The 27,769-nt window shown below is 37.4% G+C and overlaps 1 protein-coding gene across 2 annotated transcripts; it reads right to left on the bottom strand.

Annotated features, from left to right (window-relative positions):
• Positions 1–344: 344 nt before the first annotated feature.
• LOC148518787 (cytochrome P450 2B19-like) lies at positions 345–26,495 on the bottom strand. 2 transcript variants are annotated; one of them, XM_088477118.1, is made up of 10 exons: positions 26,474–26,495; positions 17,506–17,732; positions 16,601–16,763; positions 14,493–14,642; positions 11,502–11,662; positions 10,767–10,943; positions 10,509–10,650; positions 6,346–6,533; positions 5,155–5,296; positions 345–3,031 (listed from the first exon to the last, which is right to left on the bottom strand). In XM_088477118.1, the coding sequence occupies exons 2-10, from the start codon at positions 17,683–17,685 to the stop codon at positions 2,850–2,852; spliced, it is 1,485 nt and encodes a 494-aa protein (XP_088333244.1). In that variant the 5' UTR covers positions 17,686–17,732; positions 26,474–26,495; the 3' UTR covers positions 345–2,849. The 2 variants fall into 2 exon arrangements, with proteins under 2 accessions (XP_088333244.1, XP_088333245.1); XM_088477119.1 differs by lacking the exons at positions 16,601–16,763; positions 26,474–26,495 and having other exon boundaries at positions 17,506–17,585.
• Positions 26,496–27,769: the final 1,274 nt, after the last annotated feature.

The raw sequence follows: 27,769 nt of genomic DNA, 5'->3' as shown, positions 1-27,769 counted from the left end.
TGCCACCTTTTTGATATAACAGCATGCTAAAACTATCTGCAGTGCATGCTGGGATGTGTAGTTCCACAGCATCTGGAGGGCCAAGTTTGAAGACCCCTGATCTAAACTATGATGTATAAGCAAGAAAATGTCACTTATCTTTCACAGTCAGGTGAATAAGGAATCTTCTTTAAAGAACATCCATCAAATTGATACCAGAGGTATATTCCACACACATGTATAAAAAGAAGAGGACAATCTAGTGCAGACACTTTTAAAAAGATGACCTCAATCCAAGAAGAAAAACTTGAATCATAAATTTTCAGAAAATCATTTCAAGTTTAATACATATAATTTGGGCTAAAAGAAGATTAAAACACATACAAATATCACACCAACATTAGTGAAGTTGGCCTCATACCAGAATCAGGTCACAACAAAGCCTGTAATAAGCTGATGCAAAGATGTAAAACCTGGGATTCACCAACAGTCTTGTTCCAGGAGTGTTTTCCACACTGATATCGGGCACAGTGCCAAACAGGATCCCCCTCTATCCTCCAATGCGTTTCTACATCTCCGGAGGTCTCTGTCAAGGCAATGAGGGTCCTACTACAATGAGCCTCCTTATATCCCCCTATCAATTAGGACCTGATAGCTGGGAGGAGCCATCTCCATAAAAGTATATAATCCAAAAATTACAAATCTCAGGATGTAGAATTGTTTCACCTATCCTAACTATACATCAAGTGGCCTATCTATCTAAAAAGTATAAAAACGTAAGAATAAACCAATTGATTAAATCACTGTAAAAAATGAAAACCGGAAGTTGCCAGACGCATTTCTTCCAGTTTGCGTCCATCCCAAGATCCACACACAAAGATCCCCAAGAAGTCCTCTACCAACACCTGTCCGGCCAGGAACTCCTTCCTCCCTCTCTCCGCACATGGCAAAGGGAGTGCAGTAATTAATGCACCTCAACCGGAAGTGACATATCGGAGCAAGCGGACCGGAAATAATCTTATAAAAGTCGCAATGCATTATGGGAATGGCAGTTTCCTTCTCTCACTGCACCATCTACAGTGGATGAACAATTCTCTTATTTATTACTCCGCATCCTATGTTTGAAGGAGCACAATGGTTGATGCGCCATAACCGGAAATAACATATCTGGACAAGCGTACCGGAAGTTGTCTTGTGGAAATCGCAGGGCATTGTGGGAATCATAGTTTACTTCTTTCCATGATCCATCCACAATAGATATATGATTCTCCTATTTATTGCTCAGCAGCCATATGTCCCTTTAGTTTAATTGTGGTAATAATAGAATGTGGATCTTCCTAGACTAATCTTAGAGTGAAAGATATATAAATATAAAGGGATAAATAAAAAATTTAAGAAATAAATAAAAAATGTGCAATGAGACACAAATCACCATTTTGAGCACTGGAAGCGAGAGAATAAGTAAAAGGTCATATATAAAACATAGAGTGATATATAAAAGGTATATCTAAAACAACCATAAAACCATGTTTAATCTAAAAACCATTTTACCTCAAAATCTTTATTTAATCCTCTTGGATGTAAAGTTTTAAGTGTATATATAGAGTGCATTTCTGCCTTGGCTAATTCTTTTGCAAGATTATTATTCCTCCAACTTCCCTTAATTTGTTTTAAAATTTATGAGTTAAATTAATTATTTGACTTTATTCAGGCCATTTACATTTCAAAAGAGATAAAACAAACATAAATATTATATAAAACATATATATATATATATATATATATATAGTTCAATTGTAGACAGGCAGCACACACCTACAACTACGCGGGAAGGGGAGTGTAGTACGGCATGTGGGAGGGAGGAGAAAGGGAACACAGTATGGGATGTGGATAGGGGAAGGGGATCGCAGTATGGGATGTGGCTAGGGGAACGGGAGCGCATTATGGCATGTGGGAGGGAGAAGGGGAACGCAGTATGGGATGTTGATAGGGGAAAGGGAGCGCAGTACGGGATGTGGAAGTGAGAAGGGGAGCACAGTATGGGATGTGGATAGGGAAAGGGGAGTGCAGTATAGGATGTGGATAGGGTAAGCGCAGTATGGGATGTGGATAGGGGAAGTGGAGCGCAGTATGTGGGATGTGGATAATGGGAGGGGAACGCAGTACAGGATGTGGATATGGGAAGGGGAACGCAGTATGGGATGTGGATAGGGGAAGGGGAACGTATTATGGGCTGTGCATAGGGGAAGAGGAGCACAGTACGGGATGTGGGTGGGAGAAGGGGAGTGCAGTGCGGGATGTGGGTGGGAGAAGGGGAATGCAGTACGGGATGTGGATAGGGGAGTGCAGTGATTTCTGTTGCAGGCCCTGATCAACAGTAGATATATCAAATTCAGATACTATGGGATCAGTTTCAGACCTCTGACTACTGTATATTATGCAAAAGGAATTATTATGCTTTATGCCAAAGATATCATTTCAGAAAGTACACCCAGTGTTTTCCTATGGAACATCAAGCAGAAAACACTTTTAAATACAAAGGACAGGGGGATGCACACATATAATAAACTAGAGTAAAAGAAAAGAAAATATTTTTACAGAAAGGCCATGTTGTCATAAATGTATTCAGTATAATGCCTTAGAAAACAAAACACCACCACAGTAATTTAATTCTGTAATATATCTTAAATTTATCAAGTTAATCTGTTTTTGAAGTAATATGTGCTCATGAAATTTGAAACAGAAAATACATTTTATAATTAAATTGTTAAGAACATCATTAGAGAGGGGTAGCAAGGTAGTACAAAGTATATAAGTATTGCTATTTGGTTCTGGCGTCATGCCTATGGATGTATAACATAAGTACTTGCTCAGCGAGGGACAGCAAACATTTCATAGGCCACAGGACGAGAACCATTGGTCTTTGGTTCTGGTGCTATATTTAAGTTATTCTTGTCCACTATGGGCTTCAATGTAAACTTTTGTAGTATAGTGGTGAGGAAGAGGAAGAGCTCCATCCGAGCCAGACCCTCCCCCATACACATGCGTTTCCCTGGGGAGACAAAATGAAATATAAGGTGAACAGATTCAGATTAGGGAAATGGTGCTTACCTGTAACTATTTAAAAGTAGACTTTTAGTATTATTTTTATAAAACTTAATTAAAAATGACTGTTCTGTACAAATGTCTATATTTTTAGCATATCACTTCCTTTTCTAAGGTAAACAGTAAACAATACATAACACTAAAATAGTGTCCTACTATACACTAATCATACAATAAGTAAAGTTTATATTTTGTAACATTGAGCATTAAATCTTGAAAAGCATTTATGATACCTAAAGGGTAAGGGGTTGTGCAGACCACTCAAGCCTGCAAAGGAAAATCAGCCACACCCACAAGATGGCACAACTAAGCCACCTTCAGATATGTGGACCACTTTGCATTTGTGCAAAATATACAGATGAGTCCCTCTATTTAAATAAGGATGTGGCCACTTCCCTTCATTCTTTGGTTCACCCCATAAGTGACAACACCTGAAATGTCTACTGGTGGCTCTTTATGAGCTCTGAGGAAATGGTTACAATATAGCAACCGAGAAACGTGTTAAGGATCTGAGGACTTTCATGCATGCTGATCTGCCAGTATTGTGATCTCTCAGCGCCAAGTGTTTAAACCACGGGGACTTTTTCTTTGATATCCATCTACTACCTTTGGCTGCCGTCTAGCAGCTGCTATTTTCGTATCCACTGGCCGTTGATGTGTTGCTCCAACTGACCTGGCTCCACACTACTATCAGGTGACCGCATTTCACATCTATAAGGGGAGCGTGATTCACTGACAACCTGCACCTCTCTGCTACTGCTGTTCCGGGAATGTCACTGTTAATTAAGATCTACAGCGTAGGTGAGGTGCTTCCACGGCATTGAGGCAAAATATATTAATAGCAATTTAGCTAACAAAGTCATCCAACATCTTTGTCCCTTTTAAATAGATCTATAATTATACTGGATTTGAAGAGACTCTGGTGGACTGCTCGTTCATATAATCTATTCTCTACTAAGAAAAATATACATATATATATATTTATCTATTTATATATTTTATGTCATATTTCTCCCATTTTTTATTTATCTCAAGCACTCACTTTTTCTTGTTTGCTTGGGGTATTTTTATGATCTAAATTGTGGATTATGCTTAACTATATGCTTTAATCATTATCTTATATTAAATAATTTATTTAATCCACTTTTGTGCTCCCTATCGTCTATCTTTATGAGTTAAATGAATTATTTTACTTTATTCAGGACATTTACAAATATAATTTCAGAAATGCTTGTAAACATATACAGTATGTGTACTTGCCTATAATGCTAAGAAATGTTCTGGGTCATAATATCCAAACCTGACCTAATCATTTGTATGAGTGTAACTGAATTGCTCTAAAAAGCATACCTACATTATCGCCTGATAACTCCATGCCATACTGTATGTACACCCAGGGCTGCCATCAGAAAGTTAGAGTCGGTACTAATGTATGGAGCAGACTGACATGTGGACCTGTCACCGCTGATGATCCAAGCCACAAACTGCTTCTTATTCTCAGGAAGCACTGTGCATGTAATTTAAAAGCAGTTCACATATAGGATCAGTGATGCAGGATGCCCCCTGATAGATTATAATCAGCATTACCAGCAAATCCGGACTAATATGGGAACATGGGGTCTGCATGTCCTGGAACCTCCATCTTTCAGGGGCTTTACCTACCTCTTCTCTCTCTGTTCCCACTCCCCAGCTCTCCCATCCACTTTTGCTCCTCCCCTTGCTTCCATTTGGTTGTAACATTTACATATTAATAGAGACACTCAAAAGTACCCCAGCTGTGCTTCTATCATACCCTCCTCAGGTGTACCTAGCCTCGTTGCCAGTTGTACCTGTGCCCCCTTCCCCATCTGGTCTATTTCCCTCTTCCTTCCTCATCTGCCACTCTACCCTCTTTACAATTCTCATGCATAGTAAAAAAAATATATTTTTTTAATTAATTGTGGCATTATATGTTATAATTTTTAATAAAATATATTTGAACTGTCAAATTCAGCATTGTCATAATGCACTCACATTTTCACTAGATAACTAGTTATAACTCAAATAGTTTTAATTATAACATGATTGTACCTGCAGAAAATGGCATGAATGCATCATTCTTCTTAAAGCCACCATTCTCATCAAGAAAGTGTCCAGGAACAAAATTGTCTGGGGTCTTGAACTGTTTGGGGTCTTTCAGGACCGAGGTCAAGACTGGAAAAACCAAGGTTCCCTGAAATATTTTCTTATTTATTAATTTTTTTCACCATGATCATAGACAAAGCATATGAAAAATTTAGACATGCCAGCGCTTAGAGGGTGCAAGGGTTTGGTGGTGAAGGAGGAAAGTTTTCAAAGGAAACTATGGAAAATTTTAGAATTTCACAAAAAATAAAGTGAGGATAATAATTCATAATTATTATTATTATTATTATTATTATTATTATTATTATTATTATTATTATTATTATTATTATTATTATGCTTTTCTCCAGTACTCAAGGCACTTAACAGATAGTATGAACATAATATGGAGGTTTAGATATAAAAAAATAGAACCCATGAATATAATTCAGAGGTTTCTATTTTAAGGAATTTTAGAAACCATAAACATAATACATAGGTGTAGCTACCATTTTGGGTCATTAGATGCAAGATGATTCAGCCTACCCATGAAGAATCCAGGTTAGCCAGCCATTGTTACCTACAGTAGAATTACAGTGGGCAATATAGGCAGTGTCTGACATAGATAACACCCAATTGGGGAGACACAAATACTAGTCAAAATCCTTGAAATCCCATCAGACCAAATCATTGTTTATTTCAAACAATAGATTACCAGGTGAGGCAGCCATGTTGGGCGCACTACCTACAATGTGTGATGAGCAAAACATGGAAATAAGACATACAAGGATAAAATTAACACTGACTATCAAGACACAATACACGTTGTTCATCCTGCCCCTGAAAGTACTAGTAGAGGGTGCACTACATAGGTTACAGTGGGCAGGATTAGCAATTATTAGACATGTATCATGCAGTGGAAAATTAAAGAGAATATAAAAATAACAGTACGTTGAAGTATGTGGAGATACTGGGTAAGTGGGAAAGGGAAGAAAGGGGCAGGGGAGAGATGGGGTGGAAGACCATGATACTGCAGTAAGGAGAGACATGCAGAGCAGTCAGTATACTGCACATAGAAGTACAAGTTAGAATGGATATATGACAGAGACACCATTTAATTATCCAACCATTTCTTGACATTGTCTCTGGCAAAATTACCTTTGGAATATGATATCCCCTGAAGGTTGTGTCTTTGCTGGCCGCATGAGCTAGTCCCGCAGGGACAATATCGGCAAATCTCTGTGTCTCATGAATAACGGCATCTGTGTATGGCATCTTACTCCTGTCCTCCACTGATGGGCAGCGATCTCTGCCTATTACATTATCTATTTCCTCATGGATCTTCTCTGAAACATACATTCACATTTATGGAACAGTGATAAATAAGACTTTTATTACTATTTACTTTTTGTCATTTTTGTAAATACTTTAATCATTATTAAAGTGCAACTATTACATACTTATACTGTCAGTAGGTTACAGAGGGTCGTATTTACCCTTTTGTATTTAAATAAAATTCACAAACAAAATAAAACACACTTCCTGAAATGTCATCCCCTGGAGAGTGAAAAAATTTGGAAATTCAAAATAAGTTATAGAACGTTGAATGCTACTTTACACATAATTGTATACCATATGTAGAGAAAGAAAGAGTTACCCTGGGCATGTACATACAATTTGTATTCAAATAAAAAAAATTATAGACACTAGTAGTTCAGTTATTTAATTTGGAATATTGGAAAGATGCAGCCCAATTTGTCAAATAAAGTATGTTTCATTTAAAATAGTAGAAAACATTTTGACAAAACTAATCCATATAAACATCAACACACAGCAAAAATGCCACAAATAGTGCACAGTTGCATAAAAAATGGTTCAATTCTAAGTGTCACTGCACATTAATGCCCACAGGCTAACAGTAGTAATATAACATAAATTTAGATCTGCAAAACAGCTAATATAAAGTGTAAAAGTATTAAACATTCATGTAGACCAATTACAGCAAAGTTTAGCACAATTACCACTACAGAGATACTTTTGATGCATTAGGCTTTTAGAAAATTAGAAGATTGGAAATTCTTTCAAAGAATATTCTTCATTCCAATGGACAACTACAACATCATGTTCACTAGACTAATAGATAAAGCACTCTGATGGCACATGGAACATGAATATCTTAGGGCTTAAAATCCTAAAACACCAACATTCTTCCTACAGTATGACTCAAGGTTAACAAGAACACTACAAAACCCCCAAGAATACCAAAAGTCTCAAGGATAGGAGGCTTACTAGCACAAGTAGAACTTTCCTGGACCTACATCTACATCATCACACCCTAAGCCTACCGTCCTACCTAACAGAAACATCAGATATTATACGTAAATTTCATGATATAATATTACAGGCAAACCATCTCCTTGTTTCGCTCAATGTAGAGTTACTCTACATTGATCACAGAATGGGCATTGAGGCAACCAAATCTTTCTTAAATATGGAAGGAAGTAGTGACTTTCACAAATTCCTTATTGAGTTACTGGAATCTGTTCTAGGTTAGAACTATTTTAACTTCTGTGAACATTTTTACCTGCAAACAGGAGGTTCAGCTTGTGTGCCCACATATGCAAACCTCTTCTTAGGCTGGTGGGAATGGGGAAGAGATTTCAGTTAAAAGATTGAAAGATTCACAGAACATATAGTAGGGGATACGTTTAGTAAGCCGGCGGCTGCAATCCCGACCGCTGGCTTCCCGAATCCACTATCCCGCCTAGGTACAAATGACCGGCATCTAAAATCTAGATGCATGTCATTTTCCTGGTGCCAGGAGACAGGTGCCCGGCGTCCCAATCGAAGGGATGCCTGGCACCGTGAGAGGACAGCCACGGGGGGGTTAGGTTTAGGGCACCCGGGGGGGATTTAGGGTTAGGCACCCCCGGGAGGGTTAGGGTTAGGCTAGGGGGAGGGAGGGTTAGGGTTAGGCACCCCCAGGGGGGGACTTAGGGTTAGGCACCCCCCGGGGGACTTAGGTTTAGGCAGCGGGAAGGGGGGGTTAGGGTTAAGCACTTAGAGGGGGGAAGTCAGCGTTAGGCACTTGGGGGGAGGTTAGGGTTAGGCACCCCTAAGGAGGGTTAGGGTTAGGGAGGTTGGTTAGGTTAGTAAGTACTTACCTTAGGGATGATCAGGATTTCCAGCGCTGTCGGGCTTCTGCTGCTGGACTCTGCTGTTTTGTCGGGCTGCCGCAGCCGGGAATCGAACCGCCGGTCATGCAGCAGCCGGCTATTCATACCGAATGCATATGGTAGCATGGTTAATATATATAGATGATATAATCATCATCTGAGAAGGAGGTATGGATCTCCTCATTTCATTTATTTATGAACTGAATATCACTAAAGTTGAACTAAAGCTTATGCATATCAGTAACAACTCTATACCTTTCCTGTACTTTAACAATGATAAGAGCACTGATAGTATGTTACCACTGAATTACATAGAAAGGAGACAGTCCATTACACCAAACCAGCTCAGATTTCCACTTAACAATTAAAAATATTCCAAAAGGTTAATTTTTAGGATTGAATAGAAATTGCTTGTATGATGCATTCTATGAGCTGGCATTAAGACTTGAAGAGCAAGGTTAGGGCTGTGGTGAGAATCGAACCTGAGACCTCAGACACACATCATAATTATTATTTCCATTTGTAAAAAAATATTCTCATTGTTCTTATTTCATTGCAATCAAATGTTTTTTTAGCACATATCCCAGTGGTTTTTACAAGTTCACTAATTAATGTATCATAAAAAAATACTGCATTGTTTTGTGAGACTCACTCATTCTGCATGGTGTATTAAGGTTAAGGGGTAAAATTACTAAAGTCAGAGATTTTAGAAGTGAATTTTAGAAGTGATGTTGCCAATGCAACCAATCCGATTCTAGCTATTATCTTCTAAAAGGTGCTCGTTAAATGTTAAGTAAAATCTGATTAGTTGCTATGTGCAAACTCACATCTAAAAATTCTCACTTTAGTAACTTTACCCCTAAGTGTATGCGGACACATTACACAGGAATTAGTAAATGATTTGAAAAAGGTTATGTGGTCATGCAAATAATGTTTTCAATTAGACCCTGCAAATGGTAGGCAGAGTATATGGAGACAGCGGAATGAAATTATGGATCCTTCTTGCATCATCACAACTTTTTAGGCTGGCAGAGGCAAAGTTGTGGAGATGCAGTTCATCTTATTTGGACAAGTATTCCCCAAAAAACATACTGACAATTTGTAGAATTCATGCCCAGAAGAATTCAAGCGGTATTGAGGGCAAAAGGTGACCCAACAAACTTCTAATCTTATGGTCATAATAAATAGATTAGTGCAGTTAATTTTTCCCTTCTGCTCCACAGGAGGATTCTGTCCTCCCAGAGCTCACAATAGGACACCTGCATTACAGTTTGACAGGTGTACCACCCCTAAGTCACACTCCCCACCTGACACTCTCTCCGGAGCGGGTTTCCTAAAAACTTAACACACCCGAACTTAGGGCTTTAGAGTTGAGTCATTAGGGTTTGCTGTAAAATCAGACCTCAGATTTAGAAACTGAATCTCGTGTTTCGGATTGCATGTAAACAGGTCCAAATAACTGAATTTTAGCTGTTTTTAATGTTATAAGCTTTAAAGCAATCTAAAACCAAAAAAGAAAAGGACCAAAACACTTGAAGGTGGTATTGCCAAAACCATAACATTAGAGGGTGGTTTTGTCAAAACCAAAACTTGTGGGTCTGCGCACAGCTCTAAAAATATATTGGCCACTCAGTGTAGAATGAACATGAGAGCCTATCTGACTTCTTATGGTTTTCTGCACTGCTGTACAATGTTATCTTGCTGACAAAAACTCTCTTTCACAGTTGTCAATTTTTGCACTTCTAACTTATTACTATTTGCAAGAGAACTATTTAGTTTGATCTGTTACTGATCTATTTGTAATTTGTTTGTCTCATAGTTTACATCTAGTAATTATGGGGATTTTGACTACATTATACACTATAGTAACAACTCTAAATCAATAAACAAATACATAAATATTATTTACATGTTTTCAGGCTCTGTTTCTTTGCTCCAACCCAAAATATTGACAAAGACTACGATTAGGAGACATTCAACAATAAAAGCTAGTACAAATATTTTTTTAATATGTGGCAAGAACATTTATAGTAGATTATTACCCACATTGGCAAATGTAATTGCTTTTTTCTCCTTTTTTACCCATAACCAGTCAACATTTCCAGAGAATATTTCACTGTTTCTGGAATCAAGAAACAATGTTACCTTGTATCTCAGGGAATTTGAGCAGAATCAGGAAGCCATATCTCAATGTCAAACTTGTAGTTTCTGTCCCAGCAAAAAACAGGTCAATTACTGCAGACTCTAAGTTCTCATCATGAAATTCTGTGTTTGGGGTATTTTTTTCCTAGAATATAATTTGATTATTATTTAAACACAACATAAAGCCTTTCCTCTATTTGTGGAAGCAGTATGTTATTATACTTTATCCATTTCTATTCCGAAAACTTTCCCTAAACTCACCTCTTCCATCCTCATGAGGAAACAGTCTATGTAGTCTCGTGGGCAGTTCGTATCTATTGTGTTTCGGTGAGACCTCACAACGTCCATCACAAAATCCTTCAATTTTTGAAAAGTTGGAAAAAGTTTCTGGTGAGGGCCAGGGACATAGTTCATTAATTTTGGGAAGATATTAAAAAGCTGGAAAAAAAAACAGTGAGCAAATAAAATCTGAAATCTTAAACATTGAAAAAATAAAATGTAAAATATCAAATGTATATTTTTCTAAGGTACCCACTTTAAAGATTCCCTTACTAAAGGTTCCCAAAAGCTCACTTGTTTGCCAATTATGTATAAATGATTTTTAACTCAACATAATTTTTTCTAGTTTTTTATGACAGCATTGGATAGATTGAGCTTATTTTTTTATTAGAATTTGAATAAATTTAGGGCCTGATAGTGCATTAAAAAAAGAAAAACACATGTAAATAAATCATTTGTTTTTTGCCCATAAGCTTATAATATACACATTTTGGCTTGTGCAGCTGATAGTAGCGCAGGTGATCCAAAGCAGTGTCTACAGACACTGCACTCAGATCGCAGATACTTGCAGGAGGTGTCTATTTCATACAGACACCTCCTACTGCATTTAAATTGGACCATATTGTACAGTCACTTCCTTGCAGCTTTGTAATACCGTGCTCATCGGAATCACGACCATATGCTTCATTAGGTTTCTCAATTGTTATTAATATTTACCTGACCCGAGGCAGAGTTTATTAGCTGGACAACATCTGTAATGTATGACAGAAGGGTAAGGAATTTCTTGTTCTCATAGTCAAATCTCTCACCAAATACAATTGAGCAAATTACATTGGAAACAGCCAATCTCAGTAGATATGATGGGTCAAATGGAGTGCCTATTATTTTGTAAAGAAGAACAGTCTTTAATTTCACTATACAAATTAATAGCAAAAGTAGTAACAGCATAAAGAAATACAAACTCATAAAAATATATTCAATAAAGTGCTATATTCAGACAACCACCACTTATTAGCAACTGTAAGCCCAGTTAGTTACTTATTGTAGATTATATATATTTACTCAATTTTCACTGTATGTAATTTTTCTTTTACTTCTTTACAGACAAGAAATACATAGAATTAAAATGAAAAAACTAATTCTTGCAATAGTGTATTACCCTTAAAATTCTATAGGTATATTTATTAAAATATGTTGTGTGCCCCAGAATATTAAGAATATTTCTCCACTTGAATGTATTCATTCTAACAGCTTGGATATGGGTTCCAAAAAGTTCCATTCCAGATAATTAGGAAGCAGTTTGTGATTACTTTACATCTATCTATCGACCCCCTTATGACTTCTGCGCAAGTGCAGCTATCCAGCTGCGCAAGTGACAAAAGCTTCTACCATTGCTGAACATCCTGCAGCCCACTAGAGAGGGATTGCAGGGTAATCCATGATACTGACCAGTGCCTATAAAAAATCCCTATTACAGTATGTCACCTTAGTAATGCAGCTAGGGCGGTGATTCCTATTCATTGGAAATCCTCAACCCCAAACTCTTAATGAGTGGTACTCTCAGATTGATTATTATATGACTATGGAAGATCTAATTTTTTCAAGTGTAGACAAATTTATAGAATTTTGTGCAACATGGTTGGGATGGTTGGAGTTTAAGGAGTCAGATTGCTACAAAAACTCTTCTGCAAGTGTTGATTGTTCTTAATTGAAGGTATTTATTTGTATAAGCCTAGAGTTCCTTGCCAACCTTCCTCAACATTCCTATATACAGTATGACTCTTTTACATCTCTCATACCCTGCCATTTATTCTATTCCATGTCCTCCCCCTCCCTTCCCCCCTATCTGTTATTTCCCTGGTTTCCATTCATCCCAATGTTATAAACTTTAATTTGGAATACATTTGCTGGATATTTTTTGTCCTTCATTTAATTGGTCTTGTTCCTCTAATTCTGATGTTCTCGTGACCTGTTATTGTTGATGACGATGTACAGTATATTTCTACATTCATGTATTGCATGTACTTTTCAATAAAAACAGTTAACATAAAAATAAACAAGCCCCATATTGAAAAACACACTCTTGTGTAAGACAAAAATGAGGAATAAATTGTGAAGACCTTTCTTTCCAGAGATAAACAGTATATCCAAGAAACAGGTGCTCATATATGGATGAATACTCTTACTACAGGTTATAAAATTAGGAGCCCTTCAACATGTTTTTTCGTTCTTAATATATTTTCCCACATCATGTGTTCACTTTTTAAAGGCATTTAATACAATAGTATCGAAATGCATCTTTAGTGGGAGTGAATTTGCTGATAACACCAGGGATGGAGGAATTAACACCGTATTGTGCTTAGGGAATCCTGGGACTGAACCACCTTTTATTTTTGATTTGCCTTCTTTTTCCTTACTCTGGTAGGCAATCGAAATATGGGGATGTTTCTAATAAACAAATAATAAAAAATAATAATGTTTAACGTTTTTCAAAAAAATGTTTCAATAAAAATAATTTGCTAACACTGTATTTACCAGAAACATGTGTGCTGAACCATATCAACTAATCAGGCATTAACTTTCATCTGTCTCCTACACATTGGTCAATAAAAGCAAAATCTAATTGGTTGCTTTAGTTTAGTGCACATTCAGCCCTTAATTTCATCCTTATTAAATAAAACCTAATCACTACTGCAGTTTGATAGACTGGAATTTAAGACATTATTGCAATTACCATAAGTCACCCATACATGTTTCACCAGGTGGAACTTACTCCATCAGGGGTTTCTACTCTTACAGTATATTAATAGTGAGAACCAAATTATCATAGTCCCTTTTTTCATAATATTCACTTATATGCCTTTTACATTAAAGTCTCGGGTCTGACCCTGGATTTGGGACAACCCTTTTCACACTATGGCACCGACCTGGGTTATTCCCTAGTCTGAGTAGGTTCACACTGCACTCGTGTGCAATGGAACTCTTCAGGTGGTGCTTGGAGATGACCATCAGTGCTTGGAGATGATCATCTCCAAGCACTTATCTCCATAGCCTGATAATGGGACCCAGATCGGATAACTCAGGATACCCATTTCAACTGAGCCCTACCTGGGTCATTTCTGGGTAAAACCCTGCTAGCTACTGGGGTTGGATTCCCAGAACACTGGACCTGGTTGACCCTTTTCCAGTGACAAAAATCCTCAGGATTTTGAGGTCAGTGGAAAAGAGGTATAAGTGGTTGGGTAAATGCAATGTGTTTTTCCAAGTCTGCAAAAATGTGAATATAGCATTTCACATGCTGATACTCTTTTTTTATTATCTGTTCCAATTATGTAAGGATAAGGCTGAGGATAAGGCTTTGGACTCTTCCAACAATTACTAGATGTAGTTTCTGCCTACTTCTCCAGTTATTAAACAATTCCTACTAACCTGGTCATGTTTGCTGACTCTCTCACTATTCTCTGACTTTTCTAATTAACCCTGAATTGACTGACTATTGTCTCTAAACTGCTAAACTAAACATCAGGTACATTTTTATAGTTAAGACAATAATATATTTAATCATGCCCTTAGATAATTTGCCACATTGCCTTTCAAAGTAATTCCACTCAAGTGTTGCTTGGGGGATGTATGAGAATTTATGAAACATCTATGGATTAAATATTCTTCATGAATCATTTTGTTTTTTAATTCATTATCTATAACCACCTTTTTTCTTCATAAGTGTCTCCCCTAGACACAGAGCCTCCTCCTGGATCCTCTCCTCAATGCTTCTCTTTCCCATTCCAAAATTCCTCATAGTCATGAGAGAGAAGCGACGCATTGTCTTCCACCTTTCCCCATTGCTCATGATGACCCCTAAAAATCAACCATTATGTTCTGTTAGTTCCAATGTAAGTTTTGCCCTGATTAATTGCATAACATAAGATAATCAAAAACAGTTCAAGTCATTCCTAGATGTACAAGGAAAGCAAGGCTGGGAGTCGGTTAATCTTTATATATACTAATATCTATTTTATTGTAACAATGCTTTTTTTATAATGTCATGCCCCAATGACTAAACACATCAGATGACTACCACTTTCTGCCAGGATCACAGCAATAGTGAAAGCTCCATTTATACCATGGTAAAGGAATACTTTTATGATGGCTAGCACACCGCTGTACAGCTTTGACTATCATTGCAGGAACCATCCTTAATCAAAGACTCTTCAATACACATCAAGTGGTAACTACAGTATATTCAAGCCGGGTTATATTGTTTAGATAAACTTCAAATTAGTAGTGGATACATTTGGACTCTGGACTTTAGCCATGATAATCCAGTGTATTCACTTGTTAGAACGTATGTCCCCAGTTAGCTTGAATCCTTTGTGCTACTTATGATAATTGGAGCCTAGTGAGCCTAAACTAACTAATACCATGAGATCATGTAAGGATCATTTTTTACTTTCTGTTGATGTTTTATTAAAATGTTACACTATAAAGCTATTGTGATATCTTTTTTTTTACCTTAACATAGATATATTTAAAGACATACAGGCAACCAGTGCTGATTTTATATACATCTTTGGTACTTTATTGTTTTGGTTGAAGACTGATAACCCCTTTAGCAGCTGCAGAGTGCATACAGTATATATAGCATGCAGCTCTTTCTGTTCTATAAAGGTTTGATGAATTAATTAGTAGACTACTCATCTTACTTTGTTCATAGAGCACTCACCATTTCCTTATATTTTTCTTTCTTTTATTTGCCTTTTGTGTTTGTGTAGTCTCATATTGCCCTTATGAAATCTACGAGACATGATTTATTTCACTAGTATTATCTGATTAGTGATCTCACCTTAAAGTCTCGCAAACATACAGGGGGAGCTTAACAGGCTTTTGTATCTAACAGGATTAGTCCAGTATGAAAGCAAAGTTATTACAATGATCTAAACATGAGGAAATATGAAAACAAAAACGAGAACAACTTTAAATGTAATCTGGACCTAAAGGCTGGACTTCGACTGGGATTTGATACCCAAATCCTAGTACTAAGTTTCAATACCTTCTACTGCAGAAAAATCTTACTTCCTAACCTTCCTGAATGTCCAGGAGACTCCTGAATTGTCGCGAATATTTCCAGACATCATGGAGAGTATACCACCCTCCTGGATCTTATCCATTTGTCCATATCAAACCTTTTACATATAGGCCTAGTTCCTAGTCGGACAAAGCCACGTCCTTGTCTGCATTTTTTGCTGGTCACACATCTGTGATTTATTACAATTGCCACTGCACAGCCCTTCCCTGGTGTACATCCATGCCCCTGTGTGTGCATGGACTGAGACACCTGCATTCAGTGTCCGTATGTGGTGAGATGCAGCTTAGTGCACCATCCAAACTTGATCAACCCTATGGCAGGTGCAGATCATCCATCTGAATATGGCCTCCTATGTGAAGGATTCTACAACACTCTTATAACATGCTCATACAATGGGCCATCTCCATGTGTCTGAATAGCCATATCCCTGCCACCAGCCAGGAATGCCGAATACATTTTCAAGCCATTTCTGAGACCATGCATCTTGATCGCATCTCCACCTTTGTGTGCCCACTATTTGGATACATGTGCAGAAGAAAAAAATCACTCCATTGTATCCAAATTCATAACCGCATCAAACTCAGCTTCAGGCACTCATCAGCGGTACCTTGCTTGCTCCTACTATAGACAATTTTCTAAAGCATTAAAATTTTAACCTTTTTACTTATTTTCGTCTGCTTAGGTGGTAGCTCAGCTTTAAGTACTTTTATGATCTTTTTAAGTATCATACCATAATCTTTAAAGAACAGGTCTATGAATTCCAATTCCGCTCTGGCACTAAACACATCACTGCGGTCAACAAGCGCCTCCTTCACAGCATCGTAGCCAATTAGCATGACTGCAGGGTTATTGGCGATGTAGATGGTGTACACAGGTCCATACTTCTCACTCAGCTTTAGAGAGACATATACATTGCATTACAGCGGTTGTACTGTACGTTGCTTAGATACCGTTTTATAGCTAAACATTTGGAATTAATGTCTACACTATGCGCCATACATTTTATTCAGTGTAACTTCAATTCTAGTTTTAGTTTTACTAAATACTGTATGATGTAATCAGTTAATATATTTCTTAATGAGCAGCAATAGTGAATATCTTCAGATGAAGTATGTTTGTTTTAGATAAATAGCACACTCCAGCACAAGTCTAATTGGTAGAAATCTGCTGCATCAACCATTTCTCTCTGTTTATCATTGTCTTTAAATCACATTGCACATACTTATAGTACATACAGGGGGGAATACAACTAGCTACAGTAATTACAAAGGTTAGCCATTTCAATAAGCAGGGTTTACCCCGCGTTGTAAACCACAGAGGAAGATTTCCTTGCAGCTCCAGGAGCTGCATGCTAAAGCACTCTCTGGGTTTAAGGCACAGGAAAAACACATTGATTCTGCACCTTATGCAGAATCAGTGGGTTAGCATGCATAAACCCCTATTTTTCCATGTAGGGAAAATTATGTTTAATTGAATAACATTTTCCCCTCGCAGCATGATCAATTAGCAGTGGGGCATATCTTGTGGCTAATTGAATTCCCCCAACAGTACTAGAGTTCTGAGAGATATAACCACTTACAACATTCCAGTTATCTGTTGTATTATAATAATGTAGTTATTAATGACTCAGCTTACCTTAACCAAAGATTGTGGAAATTCTGTGGTGCTAATCTGCATGATATTCCCCAGCAGGGGCAGAGGTGTGGGACCCGGGGGCAGGTTCTTTTGAGTTATCTTATTCCACCATTTAAGAAGGTAAATCAGAAGAGTGACACCTGTAACCAGGAGAAGGGTCCCTGCTATACTTAGTGCCATTCTGAGCACAGCTCGATTACAGCAACATCCAGAGCTATGTTGTCCCTCTGTGTTTATGATAAGAAAAAACCTTGACACTGAGTTACATTCCAAACAGCAAGTGATCATTAATGACAGGTTGGGCGTGTTTGAGACTAGTGCAGAGTTACATTCATATTGCATAAGGAATTGTAAATGCTGAGCAATCATAATAAGGTTGTTAAATACCTTATGAGGTTCACAGTTTATTCTTAGTTTTACAAAATAAACAAGTACAAGAAGAAATGATCTATAGAATTTGCTTTGAAAGCAATATGGGAGAAATGACAGGAATGTTATTGTGCAAGGCTCAGGACAGTCTTCAATGTTTCCCTATGGGGCACAATAAATCCCTGCTATGACTGAGTGACAGACACAGACAGGTAACTCTAAACCATACTCAACCATTGTCTTACTCTGTTTTAGGCCAGATACTGTAGTTAACAAAGAATATTATAGTAGCTCAAAGTATTGTTATTTATTATTATATCTAAATTAGAGCAGCAGATAATACATTGTGCTCTTTGGAAACACAGATTATATGAGTGAAATTGAAAACCAGTTGAAAGATGTTGACTGCTACCTTACTCTCACTTATGATCCCACATGAAGTTACAAAGGGGAAAATGACACTATTATACAATTAGGCATTGGTAATTGATATATCAACATGGAAACAGGTGCATTACTTAAACAAGAATTACAAAAATACCCATCATGTTCACTTTGCCCAAAATACAAAAATATCTTCTACACCCAGCAGGCAGACAAATAACCCTAGCCATAGGTCCAAGTTGTAAACGCTTATACCAATATGTGGATGCGTACCTACAACTAATGGTACATACTGTATAAGTGATAGTTACATCAGAGATACCAATGATCTTCTTACTAAACTCCATTTCTTTGAGAAATTAACTGTAAATTTCAAACTGTTCAATCTTGTAAACAAGAATACCTAACACACTAGTAAGAGACGCCTGTAAGAAAGCCATTCTAGAGAATACAGCATACGGTGGTCCAACATAACAATTTCTACTGCTGGTTGATGTAATTGTACATGCAAATTAATTTACGTTTAACAGCGATTTTTATCTACAAAACAAGGGATGGTGATGGCTTCTGACATGGTCCATTAATGTACTCAATAAGAGGGGGATAAATAGGGAGAAGGGGAGAAAATTATCATGCAGGAATTCATATAGTTATGTTCCATTCCTATTTTGAGTAATAAACTGTCAATAGGGAGCATTAGGAACTGTAAATAAACAATCAATGTGAACAGAGAATGGAATATGCTTACAACAACAAAAAAGGACAGAATACTCTAGCAAATTGGCACACTCTCAGTTAATATATTTAACACATAACTTTTAATAGTTTGATTAATATAACAGTTTCAGTGGTAGGTCACTGTGTTGATCAACCAATACAAATATCTATATTATTGGACAGCATTTATCAATATATTCACTGTCTAAAATTCAATAATTGTGATTGCTACAGCCATCAAAAAACACAATAAACATGCACTAGACTCCTCTAGGTCTTGATGGTGACAATTTAATTCAATATAATGAATCAAGTACAGTATATATTCTAAATGATAGTGGAAAAACTGACGGCAGCCGTCAAAGTGGAGGAACTAGACCCTCCAAATTAAACTCAACCAGAAAACATACACAATGACAGGTGCTAAAACAGTTTGATAATCATTCTTTTGCTTATTAGATATCAGACTAAAAATAGTTAAAGGCACATGAAAACATCACAGAAAATACATACAACAGAGTGAAATCATAAAAACAAAAAAATGGCAGCATATATAAATGACTAAGGATAATAAAGCAATTAATGCCACCTATGTACCTTTCTCAGCTTAACTCTACAAGTATACAGTCATGAGATATAGACATAATATGTTCAGCATTTATCAATCTTTCTGTATAGTGGCTGTATTTTGTATGTTGTATGCCACTCTTAATTTGAGTGATCCGTATATAATGTGGTAATAGGTATCAATTTCTTTTAGTTCCAAAGCAACAATGTTGCTAGAACACGGATACTTAATTTCCTCAGTGTAGGATTAGTACAACACACTTCTGGTAAAGATTTGGTTAAAGTTCTTAACTCCGATACCGTTCAAGAAGGAACATATAATAATCCCCTCTATAACGGGGTAACTTCTCAGACATTCCCAGATGAGGTGGCTAATCTTTGGATCAACTATTCCTCATTTATTATAGACTGCAAAGCTGTTGAGTTTGTGCAGGATATTGTGCCCAAAGGCAAATAACGTGTGTGCCACTTATGCATGCATGCTCTTTTTTTTTAAATAAATAACTCATTGTCCTGCTGGGATCCACTTGGCTTACTTGGACTTTTCTTTTGGCTCTCTGCTGACGAGGTGTGTATATGCACCAATGCGCAAGATTTATCCAATATGATCACCCGTCTGTGGTCTTCAGTTTCAGATATATTTAGCCAGTCCTCAGTTAAGACTGCCAGTGGTCTGGTCACTCGGCTAACAGTAACGCACTTCTCTCTGCGCGTTTCTCCGCCTTTAGTATGTCGGCGGCTTCCTCAGGAGACATAGGTGGCATTAATTGCTTTATTATCCATATTCATTTATATATGCTGCCATTTTTTATGATTTCATTCTATTTTATGTATTTTCTGTTGTTTTCATGTGCTTTTAACTATTTTTAGTCTAATAATCATTCTTTTGCTTATTAAATATCAAACTGTTTTAGTGCCTGTCAATGTGTGTGTTTTCTGATTGCTACAGCAGTCTGAATACCAATCAATACACCGATAAATGCACGCATCCCTGAAGGTCAGCGCTCATTGGCATGTATGAGCTCTAGAACTACCACAGTTATCAAAGTAACGGGGTTGAGTGATCAAAGGAACCATACCTGATTTAATGAGCCATTTGCAGTTTCACTGTACTAGCTGTGTGTACATATACATGCATGGCTTAATGTTTGAGATATGCTACTGGCAGGATCAACCAGGTCCCCTAATATGCAAATCTCTATTTGACTGTGAATGAGGCTGAGCATATTCAAAATGACAGTAGATTTGCACCTGATATAAAATTTTACATCAGATTTATAGACAATCTTTTTCTCATTTGGCCTGGTGAAAACAGAAACTTTTGGATTTTTATCACTTATCACAACAATATTGCCAGTACTATCAGATTTAGCTTATCATGGCTGCCGACACTTGAGACTCCTGGAGGGAGGCAGGCCAACTAGGCACAATAAACAGGGGTGGTCTTAGGAATGACCTTTCCATGAAACTCAGTAGCACAGGATAAAAGTAAAATAGAATTTATTCACAAAAGAAGATTCATATATGCAATAATAAGTATAGGAGAGAATCCCCAAATATATATATCTTAACATATAAGAACTAACGTTGTAGGGAACCCAGAGTCCAGAATGAGGTTAATACCTCAGGATGGAATTGAAGACCTTGGCCAGGGTAGAACCCTGTAGTAATGGAAATCCAGAGGTGTGTGGTGAAGAATTGTAGCTTTTAGTAATGTGTGGCCAAACCATTTTGTATAGTTTAGTTGCATTCATGATCATATTAGAAACATTGTGTTCCATAGAGCCTGGTTGTGGCTCTGGTCCCCGATACACAGGGCAATTGGGGTAATATCATTGCACTTTTTAATAAGCCCTGTTCAGGGTTTTTAAGATGTATGTCACAAGAGGGTCAAGCACTTATATATGTTTACACTTCTTATTTTTTTAATGTATAATTTTTATTATTTGATGTTTTCACTTTTGCACAGATTAATGTTTTTTATACACTATTTTGTATAGGTTATTAGTCACCAGTTGTAGGTTACACATGTTATCACTTTATCAATTTTTTTTTTGGTCTCACATTAATCAGTTCCCTAGATCAGGGTCTTATATATTTTTACACATCATATCTATGGAATATAAATTAATTAGCACATAATATTTATACTAGTTGTTGATGTGCTCATGATTGCTCCGGTTTTCCTGTGCAGCAAGTGTTATGACATATACATGCATGGCTTAATCTTTGAGATATGCAAGTGTTATAACATGACCTGATCGTAATTTGAGCCATGACTTTTAAGATATTGTTAATACAGAGTTGTTTGTTAATAATATGTCACATTTTTTGTATGTTTGTTTACAGGGTGTCATGGCAACACGTGATGTGTCATTCCCTTGTTCTGTCATCCTGTGCACCTGATGCTCCCGCCACGTGGGAGATGTCTCACGTGGTGCTTGGAGGATTTCCGGGACTCGGACCGGCGCGGAAGATGTGAGAAGATGTCCGGTGGGGTAAGGTATTTAAACTTGTTTTTCCTTTCTGTATGCTTATTCGTGTCATCCTGATGAAGGGGTGAAAGGCCCCGAAACGTCAATGAAACCAGCATGTATGATTGATTAAATCTACTTTCTCCACGTATCTTTAAGACTCTGAGTGCCGCCTCATGAGTATATATATATATATATATATATATATATAGCTTAGGAGCCTTGAGAAAAACTACACTAAAGAGATTGAAACATCGGCAATTAGATGACTCGAAGGTCTATTATTTTCCTAACCATTCAAAGTCCTACGAGTGTCACCAGTACTTGATGTATTGCTTTGGGATCTCCCGGGGAAGGCACTAAGGCATGGTAATACTGTGGTTATGTGGAGTGCCGGTATCTTGGAAATTATATATATATATATAATTATATTTATATATATATATATATAATATATGAACAACAGCAAGTCAGTGCGCTATATACCATGCTTTATTAGATGTTCTTGTCGAACAACAAGTCCCAAAGTGAATAGCTAAACTGATGAACCAGTCTCCCAAGTTCAATTAAATAGCACCACTGGTCCACTTGCACAGAAACCAGAATTAGGTTGGCGTCTTCCCCATCACAATTACCCGAATCCAAAATGGAAAAAGTATTTGTTCTAAAAGCAGAGCAGGACAAGGGGTTGCCACATAGTGCATAAACTGTTTGCTTAATAATTATTCCATCAAAATAAAAACAAAAATGGCATGTGTACTAAGAGTGGCAGTCATAAAGCACTGCAAGTATATAGGTTTATACAGGTTCTTCAGGAGGATCAAGACGAAATGCAGAAGGTCGTGACTTGACATCAACTACAATTGTGCGAGAAGCCTGCTGATATTTGTATAACACCTGTACACTTGCGGGGGTTTATGACCACCATGCCATACACATGGTACACATGCCATTTTCTGTTTCTATTTTGATTACTTAATAATTATTCAGGCAGTATTTGCCCCCCCTTTTTCTGCTCTGTTTTTAAAACATATATACAGTATGTATATACAGTATATATATATATATATATATATATATATTTATATATATGTATATATATATTTATATATTTATAAGTTTGCTTGATTAATCTCAATAATCAGACTTCTCTTAACCAAATAATTTTACTAAGACAAATATATTGCATGCAACTCTTACAAAATATAAAAAGCATCACATTTTTTTTTACAAATAAATAGATTGGGCCAAATGTAATAGGGTTAGAGTTTAGAAAATGGGTGAGTTTAGCAGTAAACTCTCACATTGGTCGAGTTTTTTCTTCAAAATGGGAAAACATCTGGAGGAGAGTTTAAATCATGAGAGTTTTTTTAGTCTAAGAAACATGAGAGTTTGCTTGTTCTCGGACTCTATTACATTGGGGGGGAGTATAAAAAGTGTGAGATATTACTGCTAATCTGCCACATTTTCTAAACCCCTACCTGATTACATTTGTCCCAATGTATCTGGCCAACTGCTACTCTCAATTGTGGATTGAGCCAATAAAAATATATGTATATTTCAACAGATTTCCCTATAATCTGTTGTTGGAAAATTAAACAGTTCCACCAGATATACAATCTTTATTAGGGACAAGCAGGGATAATAAATTATAATGAACTTGAAGTAGTGATATGTCCCAGTATTGGCCTCAATGTGTTGGAAGGCCTTTATAAATTCAATTAATTCTCCGGTAATATAGACAAATAGCTCCTCCAACTCTACAGAATATTGCCGTGTGCAGCTGCAGTGGGGAGCCTTGCAGTTTAGTGGCAGTACAGCACTTGATATGTTTTGGTTCCCTCTTGTGAATGGGGGATCATATCATGGTACTTCCAGTAACTGCCCGCTTTACTTGTGGTATATATGCTGTTGGTGTGGTGTCGAGATTGTTAAAGTTCTGGGACCAAAGCAAAATGCATCAACATGGTTAATACTAGCTGCTGCTACCTTTGTATGGACTTTCCTAGTGCTCATACGGCTCCCCTTTGTCACTATCCACAGACAGGTCTCTGGTCAAATGATTGCTGTCTGTGAAAGGGGAGCCCACACCAACAGGACTTACCATGAGTAAAGTGTGTCAATATTGGAAGTACCACGCTGTGATCCCCAGTTCACAAGAGGAGACCAAAACATATCAAGTGGTGTACTGCTGATAAACCCTAAATTTAGCTAGCTGTAGACCAAAGAGGTGTTTTTTGTAAATCATTTCTGTTATGTTTTCTTATTTTGTATAATAATCAGTTTTAAATACTATATTGTAAGTATATAATACATTTTGCCATAGTCCCAGTTTGGGCTAAACTATTTCCATGTATTTTTTTATTTTTGTGTGGATTATGAGCCACTATATATAACACATTGTTAGCACTGCACTCGAGATGTAGTCAGGAAGCTGACCTGACTAAATGCCGACCGCCAGCTTCCTGACTCTCTAATCCCGGCAAAGTACTAATGACAGGTGTCGAAAACTCAACGCCTGTCATTATTCATACGTCGGGAGCCAGACGCCCGGCATACTGGAAAAAGGTAAGCCAGGCACCGGGCGCGGAGAGCCACGGGGGGGGGTTAGGTTTTTGGGCTAGGCACCCATTCCCGAGAGTGTTAGGTTTAGGCTACGAGAAGGTGGGGGTTAGGCACCCTGTGAACGGTTAGGGTTAGGCACCCCCTGCGAGAATTAGGTTTAGGCTGAGGGGAAGTGGGGGGTTAGGTTTAGGCACTTTGGGGGGGCTAGGGTTAGGCACTTGAGAGGGAGGTTACGGTTAGGCACCCCTAAGGGAGGGTTAGGGTTAGGGGGTAGAATTAGGTTAGTGAATACTTACCTTTTGACGATCGGGAATTTCATCCCTGCTTGGCTGCCACTGTCGGGATTTGAACCGCTGGCCATGCGATGCAATACCTACTAAACCCCTGCACTCCTAGCACTCTTGCATGCAAATATAGGTTATTAAATCTATAAGTAATATATTTTGTTCATAATAACATTGTATGACATATCCAAATAATTATTAAAATTGTAATGTGTATCAAAGCCATCTTGCCTTTGAAAACAATGGAGCAAAACCTCAGGGAAATTGTAACATTACTGGGTACAATGTTACTGTTGTAATATATCAAAATCCTATTGTAACTTTGTTTCACTTATTTACATGGATAGTCAAACTCTGGGAGCATTTCACTAAGCAAACATAGCTGGAAATGTAGAAACTGCATGTCTTGTGTACTCAGCCAGACAGCATGATAGATTCTGAGTTGTTATCAGCACTAATCGCTAGGTTCAGTGTTCAAAATCACAATCCAGAGGTCAAAATCACAATCCTCAGAGTGAGTCATTATATGGTGAAAACAGCTGATGATTCAGGATGGCTTTTGTTATGTTGTAGACATTTTTTGATTGTTTTCTTTATAGATTAGAAAGACACTATCAGTGCAGTAAAAATTTAGTATGAGTGTTTAGCTATAAAAGGCCTGGTGAAATTTACATTTACAAAGTAAATGTTTATTTTTTTCTCTTGAGAATATTCAAGGTAGGAAAGAGTGAAAAAGAGTATAGAGCAGATAATATAAGTAAAGAAAGGATAAGCACAAGAAGAAAGAGAGCCCTGCTCGTGAGAGCTTACATTCTAGAGGGGATGGGCAAACAGACAGGGGTGACACGGATGGGGTAGACAGTGAGCATGGGACAGAGGGTTAGGATGACAGATGGCTGGATTCCTATTTTACAGTATGTGTGGAAGTCATTTGAATTAAGATTTATGCCACTGACATTCTACTTTAAGAGGCAGTTTGTGTAGGTGTCTGTGGAAAGCTGTTATATCAGTTTACGTGAAGTCTGATGGGTAGCTGAAGCCACTTCATGAAGGACTATTTAGAGAGTTTGGTTAACGTATAAACCAGCAGTCTCAGGTAAATGTAGAAATTGGTAAAAATAGTTATTGTAAAGAGATGTTCAGATGTAAAATAATAAGTTGTGATCAAGTGTGAATTCTATAAGGCACATTTATTGATTTGGAGGGTGATGGGAGACGTGAGGTTTGCAGGATATTTATTCCATAGTAAATCCGCTGTCCGTGTGTGGGGCCTGGATTTGGTGATATGTCACCAGATAATAAAAGCAGAAGAATGGAGAAGTAGATATAGTTGTAGGTGTGTAAAAATTTTTTATAGTGACACAATGAGGCTGTAATAGTCAATTTTTGATGAAAAGAAATCTCATTAGTTTTTAGAGGAGGTGAGTGACTCAATTGGGCTGCAGTGTGCCCAGAGAGGTGAGATGCAGGGAGATTTAGGGATGTTATATCCTTAGAGAAAATATAAAGGAGGGAGTTGAAAAAAAGAAATGTGTAGTACATGGTTAGTTTTAGGTTTGTTTTTTTTAGACAAATTTTAAAGTAATCAGTATCTTAATCTGAAATTACCTTAGATGTTGGTCAATGTTTGTTCAACTGTTTGATTAACTGCTATGTAATCACACTTTGTGCATTTAACACTTGGTGCTTTTAACCCCATCTGCAAAAAGCCCCAGCTGCCCCTAGACTGAATATAAGGAGTGGTATCCCTTGATTAGGACAGGCTACAGCTGAATCAATTGGCCTGCTGATCAAAGGAGATAACTTGCTCTGAGTTGGAGCAAAAACCAGGCCAGATATATACCATAAACTATGCTTCTCTGACCAATACAGACTATACATGAAGAGAAAAAAAAAATCTATGCGAGAGATACAGTCACATACATTTGAATCCACACACGATTGCAAGCATGAGGTTCTATGCAGAATATCGGTGCAATAAGCAGGATGAGACACACATACATTTGAATCCACAAACGATTGCAAGCATGAGGTTCTATGCAGAATATCGTTGCAATAAGCAGGATGAGACAGTCACATACATTTGAATCCACACACGATTGCAAGCATGAGGTTCTATGCAGAATATCGGAGCAATAAGCAGGATGAGACAGTCACATACATTTGAATCCACACACGATTGCAAGCATGAGGTTCTATGCAGAATATCGGTGCAATAAGCAGGATGAGACAGTCACATACATTTGAATCCACACACGATTGCAAGCATGAGGTTCTATGCAGAATATCGGTGCAATAAGCAGGATGAGACAGTCACATACATTTGAATCCACACACGATTGCAAGCATGAGGTTCTATGCAGTATATCGGTGCAATAAGCAGGATGAGAAAGTCACATACATTTGAATCCACACACTATTGCAAGCATGAGGTTCTATGCAGAATATCGGTGCAATAAGCAGGATGAGACAGTCACATACATTTGAATCCACACACGATTGCAAGCATGAGGTTCTATGCAGAATATCGGTGCAATAAGCAGGATGAGACAGTCACATACATTTGAATCCACACAAGATTGCAAGCATGAGGTTCTATGCAGAATATCGGTGCAATAAGCAGGATGAGACAGTCACATACCTGAGGGATGAAATGAAATAAACAGATGATTAGTCCATATTCATGCAGGATAAATGTTTGATTAACTGTTATGTAATCACACTTTGTGCATTTAACACTTGGTGTTTTTAACCCCTGCTGCAAACAGCCCCAGCTGCCCCTAGACTTCACTTTCTACTCTGTTTAGAGCCTGTTTGTGCTGTTCTCTGAAGGGAGTAGTACACACCATTGAAATGTTCAGTTTCATGGCAATTTCTTACATGGAATAGCCTTCATTTCTAAGA

Source organism: Taudactylus pleione, unplaced genomic scaffold, assembly GCF_031769625.1.
Source record: "Taudactylus pleione unplaced genomic scaffold, aTauple2 ptg000199l, whole genome shotgun sequence".
Lineage (NCBI taxonomy): Eukaryota > Metazoa > Chordata > Amphibia > Anura > Myobatrachidae > Taudactylus > Taudactylus pleione.
The sequence above is the reverse complement of the archived record's forward strand: the minus strand, read 5'-3'. Positions and strand labels throughout refer to the sequence as shown.

Coding starts and splice junctions, on each gene's coding strand:
- LOC148518787 (XM_088477118.1), bottom strand. CDS start 17,685: ATGGCACTAAGTATAGCAGGGACCCTTCTCCTGGTTACAGGTGTCACT. Junction 14,643..16,600: donor CCTGTTCTTTAAAGATTATG/GTATGATACTTA, acceptor GTTGATTTTTAG/GGGTCATCATGAGCAATGGG. Junction 3,032..5,154: donor ATTCATGCCATTTTCTGCAG/GTACAATCATGT, acceptor TTGTCTCCCCAG/GGAAACGCATGTGTATGGGG.